Source organism: Bos taurus, chromosome 5 (assembly GCF_002263795.3).
Source record: "Bos taurus isolate L1 Dominette 01449 registration number 42190680 breed Hereford chromosome 5, ARS-UCD2.0, whole genome shotgun sequence".
In the NCBI taxonomy this organism is placed as follows: domain Eukaryota; kingdom Metazoa; phylum Chordata; class Mammalia; order Artiodactyla; family Bovidae; genus Bos; species Bos taurus.
The window spans coordinates 74,303,039-74,312,500 of NC_037332.1; the positions used below are offsets into that span (position 1 = coordinate 74,303,039).

Sequence of the window (9,462 nt, forward strand, 5' to 3'; positions counted from 1 at the left end):
CCTGGCAGAAGAACCTAGAAGTGTGAGTGAATCCTAGAAGCCACCTGGACGTGGCCCTCAGCAGTAGAGTGTGACCAGTGTGCACTGAGCAGCTGGTCTGTTCTAGGACTGTACCTCATGCTGGTGGCACGAAGGTGAACGAGGAAGGCAGGCTGGTGTGTGTGGGGTTGGAGGGGTGAGAAGATGGAATGGGGAGGGGTGGGGAGTGATTTGCCAAGGGACTCACGGTGTGTTGGTGGCCGGTCTTCCTTCATGGAGCCTGAGACGGAGTGGACTGTGTGAAGAAGGATGTGGAATGTCAGGACTGGGCTTCTTTCTCTAAATAAGTCAGCCTGAGGTGGAAATAGTCCCAGGGCGAGGCCTGGTGTGCAGGATGTTTGTTTGACTTGAACCGCTCAGAAGTGAGAGTTTTGCTTTCACTTTTGCTTCCCAGAGTATATCTAGGCACAGAGGGTGTGTGTGGTCATTGCAGAGATGCACAGCTGAGAACGTCTGGATCTTGTTCACACTCAGCCAGAGGAAAACCCCTGGGTAAGCAGAGGGGAGGGACCCTGCCCATCTCCCCATCCTCAGGATGAATGTCTGAGAAAGGATGATGTCACTAGTTGACAGAAGATTGGAAGTGGAAGCATAGAGAGGTGAGGTCATGGCTGAGGCAGCAGGTTAAGCAGGGGCAGAGCCTGGATGTGGAGGCAGGTGTGTCTGAGGGCTTCCTCCCAGCCAAGGGCCCCTAAACAGAGCAGAGGGAGGGCCACAGCTGCTCAGGTGGGCTCAGCTCAGGATGTGGACTCCTGAGACATGAGCGGCGACCCCAGAAGGAAGGTGGGTGTTGGGTGTACTTTGTACTTTGGGAAATTGGAGGAAGCAGAGAGGGTAGAGGAGGACAGGGGAGTCAGAGCCTCCCCTCCTATGGCCTGGCCACCTTAAAGCTGTCCCCAGGGTGCTAGGCTGGGGCTGATGGGGGAAAGAGGATTTTTTTCAGTTACAAGGAATCAAGGTTTGTTGAAAAACCTTGCCTCTGAGAGCCAGGCTCAGTGCCAGGCCCTGGGGGACATTGTGGCCTGGAAATAGACAGGAAACCAAGTGGGGAGTCGAAGGGCATTGGCTTCCTGTGTTTGCCAGGCCCTCTGCTCAGGATGAGGGTGATGGGAGGTCCTGTGTGGGGAAGGTGGCGCTGCTGGAAGAAGTGAGAAGGGCTCACTGCACAAGGTCCACATACATCCCGGTGTTGCAATGTTAAGATAAAAAACCAAACTCTACAGACATCAGTATAACAGGAGGGGCATGAGCTTAGATCTATGTTTTTTACTGGCAGAGACAATCCTAGAAATGTTGGGTTATTAAAACCACATTCCCACCCTGCCCTTGTACCCATGTCCAAAGGCCTGGCCTTGGCCTCCTCTCTCCCCACAGCGAGGTGTGTGACCCTGGGCAAGCTACCTCCTGTGGAATTGTTTGTTCTATTCTCTTACTAAGTTTTTAAAAGCTGATTTCCACTTTTTCCTGTGGGTGCAGATATTTTTTCTGACCTGGTTTATGGCATCCTTGGCAATTTTTATTTCTAAGAGTTCAGTAGATCAGAATTTCCATTATATCTTGTGGAATGTGTGTATTTAGAAAGGCTTTCTCAAATCAATGTTATTTTTAATGCTTCCTTCAGTCCCCTCAGTTTTTTCTCTCTGGTTATGTTGGACCCTTTGAATGATTGATTGACTAAGATCTTTAGTTTCTTCTCCATTGTCTTCCTCTTTCTCCCCTTCTCCCCTCCCTCCCTTTCTAATTTTAACAGGGGAAATAGGATTGTGCTGTGTCATCGAGAAGCTGCTTGTTTCATGTCCCCATAAAGGGTCCCACCCCTCATATTTTGGCCAGGCTGTGCCCAGGACGGTGGAGGGTGCCCAGAGGCACTGGACAGGAGGAGCAGTAGAGAAGAGACAGGGCCCCTGATGATGTGGGAAGGGTTCTCAGACCTGGAGAAACTGAGCAAAAAGGACCATGACCAGGAAAGTGTGGCCTTCAAGAGGAGCTGGAGAGCAACTGGGGGAAGGTGGCAGAGGGAGGCTTGGAGCTGGGCCTCCAGGGACAAGCAATCCGTCACACGGTGAGGCCAGTGGGGAAGCACATGTCTTGGGGAGGGACAGCCTGTGCCAAGGTAGGTGACATTCTCGTGCAGCAGGCCCTGTGGAGACAGAGAGCGTGAGGAACACAGGAGCTGGGGCAGTCGGGTGGGTCCGGGTGCTCAGCCAGGGAATTTCTTAACGCCCCTTTCCCTTCCCAGGGAGGGTGACTGCAGGCACAGGAGGGAGATGGTTGGGGAGAATCTGTCTGCCCACGAGGAGGGGAGGGATGCATGACTGGCCATGCAGCTGGGCAGGGCCAGGCTTCTCCAGGGTCCTCCCCTCTCCCACCAACACCCTTTCCAAAAAGGGACCAATCAGAGGCTAACAAGGAGGAAGCCTGGATAGGAATCCAGCAGAGGAAGCACTATCAGCATCCACATGCATCTGAGGCCCCAGACAAGGATCAGGGCCAGGCCAAGAATGGGAGGGAAGAATGAAGGATGAGGTTGATGGTTCAGATGTGTTTACAAAGTTTTGGCATCACCCAGGATCCAGCCCTTTCTGCCCAAGCCCTGGTCTTCTCTCTGTCTTGGCTCTTGGTCCTCGGGTTTCATGATGTCAGTTGGCTGCCCTGGCTCCTGGGTCATGCAGCTTCCAGGCAGAGAGGGTGGCACGGGACCAGCCAGCTCTCTTCTCCCACCTGCTTCAAGGTAGACCTGCCTGTGCGAATTCTCTCCCATCCACATAATCAGTGACTCCAGCCTCCACCACCAGGCACACTCCCTAGTGAACAAGTTACTCCTCCTGAGGGACAACCCCAGGCATCACAGAAAGAAGGTGATAGAAAGATTCTAGGATGGGAGCTCAGGTGACGGGATTTGGGGGAGGGTCTAAGGAAATGGGGGCTTCCCTGATAGCTCAGCTGGTAAAGAATCTGCCTGCAATGCAGGAGACCCCAGTTTGATTCCTGGGTCGGAAAGATCCCCTGGAGAAGGGAAAGGCTACCCACTGCAGTACTCTGGCCTAGAGAATGCCATGGACTCTATAATCCATGGGGTTGCACAGAGTTGGACATGACTGAGAGACTTTCACTCACTCACTAAGGAAATGGGTCCACTCTAGATTAGGTGACACAGAAAATGAGGGGCACTTCTATCAGTGGGGGTCTCGATAACTCATCTATGGAGAGGGGAGACCAGAGTGAGCATAAAGGTGTGACTGTTAAAGAAGGAGTAGTCCTGCTTTTCACCCAAGGGAGGGGGTGTGGTGTTGGTGGGGGCACAGTGATGGGTGTTGCTGTCTCCTTTGCTCCTGCTCTCAGGGTGACCCTGTGTGAGGCTGGAGTTCTGTGAGAACCTTTACATCCAACAGGAGAAGAGCATCACCCTGTTGTGATACCAGGCCAGCCTTGGGATGTTGGGGGTATTCTTTCCTTCTCAGTCCTTTATAATGGTCACATAAATAGACAGAAGGGAATATACCCATCGATTTTAAGACTCCTTTTATTATTATATTCAATTAACAGTGAAATATTTCCCACTACACTTACTCCTCTTTGCAGCATAGCTACCTTTTGTAAGTTTTATGTCTCCCTCCTTAGCCACATTTGATATAAACTCTTCTCATTGAATTGTTATGAACTCATGGCCTTTGTCAGAGTCAACTTGGCCCAATGAAACATGATCATAGTATTCACTTTCCATTGTCAGCAGCATTAGTATATGTGAGTTACATTAAAGTTGCTCAGTTGGGTCCAACTCTTTGTGATCCCATGGCCTGTCAGAGGAGCCTGGCTCCTCTGTCCATGGAATTCTCTGGACCGGAATATTGGAATGGGTAGCCATTCCTTCCCCAGGGGATGTTCCCAGGGTTCGAACCCAGGTCTCTCATATTGCAAGCAGATTGTTTACCATCTGAACCACCAGGGAAGCTCATTTTATGTGGGTGCCCCTTCTAAATGCTGCTCTGAACATTTCCAAGAAAATCTTTGCCTTTTGGGGGTGTATAGGTGCCAACCTGTGGATATAGATGCTGACCTGTGGAACTGACCTCCCCTTCAAGGAGTCTTGCTTCCTTTGAGTGGACAGAAGCCCATGGGTGCACATGTTTGTGGGCAAGGTGCTGCTAGATGATGGATCTGTTTAAGGCCACTGCTACTGCTAAGTCACTTCAGTCGTGTCCGACTCTGTGCGACCCCATAGACGGCAGCCCAACAGGCTCCCCCGTCCCTGGGATTCTCCAGGCAAGAACACTGGAGTGGGTTGCCATTTCCTTCTCCAATGCATGAAAGTGAAAAGTGAAAGTGAAGTCACTCAGTCGTGTCCGACTCTGTGCGACCCCACGGACTGCAGGCTCTTCCATCCATGGGATTTTCCAGGCAAGAGTACTGGAGTGGGGTGCCACTGCCTTCTCCTAGTTTAAGGCCACAGGTCACTGTGATTGTCCTGGTTTACGTGTATTATCATCCCTCCTTTTCCTAGAGAGCTTGGCTTCATCATCACAAACATGTCTGCTACACTGACAGTTGTCACATCGGGTGTCAGCTTACTTCTTATTGTCTCTTAATCCAATTGCTTCCACCACTTTTATGTAGTGGCGCCAGAAATCAACCCATTCTCATGGGTTACTAACTACTATGAAGTGACTTCTGCTTTTATAAAATTAAAAAACTCCAAAATACTAAATGCATATATTTAAAACAAATCAATTTATACACAGGGTTCTGTACACCCCTTTGTAGTAAAAAGCACTTTCAGTTGTTTGCTTTTTATTTAGGTAATTAAGCAATATCCTTAGATAATTTCCTTACTTACAGGGTCATTGAGAGAAGTGAAAATAAGTGAAGGCTTGAGAAGCACTTAAAATGCTGCCTGGTGCAGAGTGGGAAGTCGTCAACCAGGATAGCTAATAAACATTAAGTATCATATTTTTGTTTTCCTAATTTAAAAAGTTTGATACTCTTTACTTACTCCTTACCAGGGAAGATAATGTTTTCAGTTATTTTTATACTTTTTCTTATATCCGTCCCTATCTTCTCCTAATATCATTATACCACTAATCTTACATCTTCTGTTACAAAACTTTGTGGTTATATGTACTTTATTTGTGCCATTATTTCTTAGGCCCTCAGGTTCAACTGGTGTTTCTTGATTCCCCACTTTGTAAAATGAGACTTTCTCTTTCTCTCTTCAGTGCTTCAGTTCCCAACTTCTAGAAGTGTGATTTAATGTTTATATTGATTGACAGCAAGTAAATTTAGTTCTCATTTTTAAATGCCTTGTTCTAAAAGTTAAAAGTCAAAGAAGAGAATTTACATTTTTGTGATGTTTAAATATCTTCTCTTGAGTAACTTGTATTAACACTATCTATTTGCACATACATTTTGGCACAGCTTCAGTTTTTCCTGATGTTTGGAATTGCCTTTGTTTTCACCCCTTGCACTGTCTATCTTCAAATTTCCTCCATTTCTTTGCTCCTGTGCCTCATATGATACCGAGTCCCCTGTCCCCACAGACTCTGGACTTTTTACCCCATTCTGAACTGGTTTCTCTCTACATCTGCTGTGTGCCCAGCTGTGATCCTTGGATTCTCTTCTCTCTGGGTTGATGTTCCTGATTCCTGGATCACATTCATGAATCTTTCTTTCTCTTGATTATCCTTTGCATCATCATCACACACACACATCTTTTCTTTCCCTCTGCACCTCACTCTCAAGTAACTTGCTCGGGAACGATTGTGAATAGCAACATTTCCATTCTCCATTTAGCTCCATTTCTTCTGTCATTTAAAGAAAACTTCTGGAAGCTTTTTTTGACCTTCTTTTCCAATCTTTCTTTAGACTTATTTGGTAAACACTTATTAATTCCCAAGATTTTTTTGTCTGTTTCAATTTTTCCCACTTTTCAGTGCATCTCATTTTATGACAAAAATCCTTTCTAATTGACTTAATGACCTGGGTTCAAGTTTTAAAAATTATTTTCTTCCTTCAGAATTGTCCATCTATCTCTTCTGGTGTCATTTCTCATTTGTTTGTCTAAGTCACATTTTCAACATTATCATCGTTTCCATGTATCTAATCCTGGATGACCCATTCATATTTAAGAGGGAGTAGAGTTGACTGGTAAGCTGCCCTGTAGAGTGCTTGCCTGAGGACCCCTAAATTCCAGAATACAGAAATATTTTTTCTGGAGTCTCTGAATTAAGATTTTCCTCTGTCCGGTGTGGATTTGCGTGAATATGTGATGGGATGTGGGATGCTGGGACTATCCCCTGCTTTCTCCTCTGTGTCACTCTCATTTTGCTCTAAGCAAGCATTCCTCTAGCCTGTACACCTTCTCTCCGTTTCTTTCCTCCACTCCTCTTTATTCAGCAGTCACTTCTTCATCCAGTCAGTCTTCAAACTATTGCTGAAGACTCTGGGCTCCTGTTGCCCACATTCCTGGCTTTATATTAGCAGCAGAGCACCGAGAGGTGAGGTATGGGCTCTTGAGTCCAGTAAGTGTGTTGAAACCTAGTCTGTCATGGACAAGATTTCTGACCTTGGGCAAGTCACATAACATCTATGAAAAAAGGAGGGGAGTTGGGGTACATATCTCAAGGGTTACTGGAATGATCCAAATTATATTCGGTAAAGTCTTAGATCAATTATCAGTACAGAACGAAGACCACAAGCACAGAGATGCTTCCTATTAGTAGCCATTATTACAACTGTAAACATGTTTGCTATCATTTCAGTCAGGTCTCAGGAGGAGGAGCTGATAAATGCACTTTTGTCTTCTTATAATACTGCTGAATGTAATCAACGTTTGTTTCCTTTCATCATCTACCAAGGCAATGTAATCTCAAACAGAATTAAAAAATTCTCTCTCAATAAAGATCGGTTTTGAAGTAGAGACTTCTGAGAATTGGCAAGATTAAAAGAATTGACACCCTCATATATGAATATAACTGTAATCAATTGGTGCAATTTTTTGGCACAACAGAGCGACTCTAGGTATGAAAACATTTAAAATGTTTAGAGCCCTGACCAAATCATTCTACTTCCAGAAACAGCTTAAGGACACGGTCTCAAGTACAGGCAAAGTTTCATACAAGAAGAGTGTTCTTTACACTATTATTTACACAAACAATTAGAAACACCCCAAAGTGCAACAGTCAGGGGAGGACCACAGAGAGGACTGGGCACTATCCAGGTCCTCAGCTGCCCAGGGCAGGGCTGCAGGGAGGGGGCTTGTGGGAGAAAGCCTCCTGCAGAAGGCAGGAGGATGTGGGCTGTGGGAGCTGCAGCACCAGAAACTTTGTCAAGGCAGAGATTCAGGCACAGGGAGCAAGACATCATTTTGGAATAAAAAGAGTCGTTTACCAATTAACATATACCCCCAGGTAAGTATTTTTGAATATTGTTGAGAGTACAGCATAGTTATCATTAACCTGCTATTTGAATCAGAAAGACTTGGGTTCAAGTCCAGATTCTGGCACCAGCATGAAGTCTTGGGCTGATCCATGTTTAGGTGAGTTTCAGGAGCCTGCACATCATAGACACGGAATCAATAGTAGTTATTACCAATTAGTGACACAGGTGTCCCGACCTCACATAATTCCCAGAGTATTCCTTTCTATGCTCCTTTCTATGTGCTCTTCATCTCTGGTTTTACTGCTCCTATAACTTCACAGATGGCTGTCTCCTGTCTGATTACCTTCTCCCTGTGCCCCAACAGGAGAGCAGGACTCTGACTCAGCTTGGAAGGAGCTGTAGGAGGTGAGTGACTTTTCTTAACTAACAGCCAGCAGAGCCCAGGGGACAGGGAAACGCAGAGGCTTAAGTCCCTGGTGGCACTGGTGGCCGTCCCAGGGGAACCCACCAGAGGGCTTCCCCTCACTGCTCCCTGCAGCCGCTGCTCACTGGTGATCTAGCCCACAGTCTGTTTTCTCTTCCCCAAGGGTGAAGCCACACCTCCTTCCAGCCTGATGCAAACAAGGAGTGAAGGGAGATCTCTGGGAACCCCTGCTGCCACCATGAGCTCAGAAAACTTCGGATACTCCTCAGGTAGTCAGCTCTCTCTTCTCTGGAATGTTCCTACTTGTGACCCAGAATTGAGGGAGGTGTTTCCAGGCTAGTTAAACTACAGAGGAATCAAGAACCATGAAGAGGATGGATAAACATCCTTGAGCTTCCAAGAGAGACCAGGAGATTCCCCTCACCCTGGGGTCTGCCCACAGCCTCCTTCCGAGCCATCTCCTCAGGGAGCCATGACCAAGGTGCTGACTTCCTGCCTCTCCCACCACCCAGCAAGTGACTCAGGACGGTGGCCAGGAGAGCACATGCGGAGCATGGACCGCAGATGGCAGTCCCCAAGGCCAGGCAGGCCTGGGAGAGGAGGTCCTCCAGCATCATTGGAGTGTCTCCTGCTCTCTCCCTTGGCCAAGCCCCCTCCTGCTCCCAGACCCTGGGGCATCACCACAGAAGCCGTTTCCTCCGGCTCTTCCCAGCCACCAGCCCAGCTTCTCTGCAAGGGTCAGTGGACCCTGCTCTGAACCTGTCTGGCCTTTGCCATCTCCCACCTGGAGGGGAGGGGTGATGAGGATCACATCTGGCTCCACCCCTCCTCCACCTGGTGGATCCCCTCCCGTGCCCATCCTACAGTCTGTGGTCAGAAGCAGGAATCCTCTCACATGGTAGTTTTACTCAATGGCATGTGGTCCTAAAGTCTTTTGTAAAATTAGGTAACATGAGTTTGTAATGTTTTCTAAGTTTCGTGTGTACAACATTATATTTGTACTTCTATATACGCTACTGCATGCTCACCACCAAAAATGAGTTGCAAAGAATTCCCCTTGTGTGCTATAGAGTAGAATGAACAAATCACAGGAGTTTTAAATGGAAGGAAGATTCAAAGTCTTGTCCAAGAAATGTCTGACACCTGACCTTGGATTCAACCTCAGAGCTTTCAGCTCTGTGGCCTTGGGCTGTCCATTGTCCTGTCTGAGTTTCACTTGCCTCTTCTGTGAGATAAGGATAATGCCTCTTTGTGTGGATTTACCAAGAAAGACATTTGATATCAAGTCCCAGCCCACACACACATATATAGCCTGGCCACCAATATCTTACCTACAATTCCATAACGTCCAGATCTCTGAAATCACTCAGGGATTTTTATAACTCATTGAGGAGTAGTCTTACCCTGTAGTGATCTGAGGCTATTTGTAGTCATTACATTCTTTATCCCATTTAACGTGAGTATTCAATTGTTTCACTGCCCAAACATGAAAGCATTCATTTATAAGGTGCTGCCCGTCTATTCTGGAAGGGGTAACTAACAAATCACACTTGCTCTTTCTTCTCTTTGTGTGTGTGTGTTCAGTCGCTCAGTCGTGTTAAACTCTTTGCAACCACATGGAAGGC

The 9,462-nt window shown here is 47.0% G+C and overlaps 1 protein-coding gene and 1 long non-coding RNA gene across 4 annotated transcripts in view; one reads left to right on the forward strand and one right to left on the reverse strand.

Annotated features, from left to right (window-relative positions):
* The first annotated feature begins 465 nt into the window (after positions 1–465).
* Positions 466–9,462, forward strand: part of LOC515697 (apolipoprotein L, 3-like) — a 15,612-nt gene continuing 6,615 nt past the window's right edge. The window contains exons 1-3 of one of the 3 annotated variants that reach the window (XM_005206803.5): positions 466–531; positions 7,734–7,818; positions 8,001–8,106. In XM_005206803.5, coding sequence (XP_005206860.2) covers positions 8,028–8,106 — 79 coding nt within the window. In that variant the 5' untranslated portion in view covers positions 466–531; positions 7,734–7,818; positions 8,001–8,027. The remainder of the gene's footprint in view (positions 532–7,733; positions 7,819–8,000; positions 8,107–9,462) is intronic. The other 2 variants (NM_001102030.2, XM_005206804.5) reach the window with 2 other exon arrangements.
* Positions 7,395–9,462, reverse strand: part of LOC132345316 (uncharacterized) — an 8,320-nt gene continuing 6,252 nt past the window's right edge. The window contains exon 3 of the long non-coding RNA XR_009494597.1: positions 7,395–7,585. This is a non-coding gene — a long non-coding RNA (uncharacterized lncRNA). The remainder of the gene's footprint in view (positions 7,586–9,462) is intronic.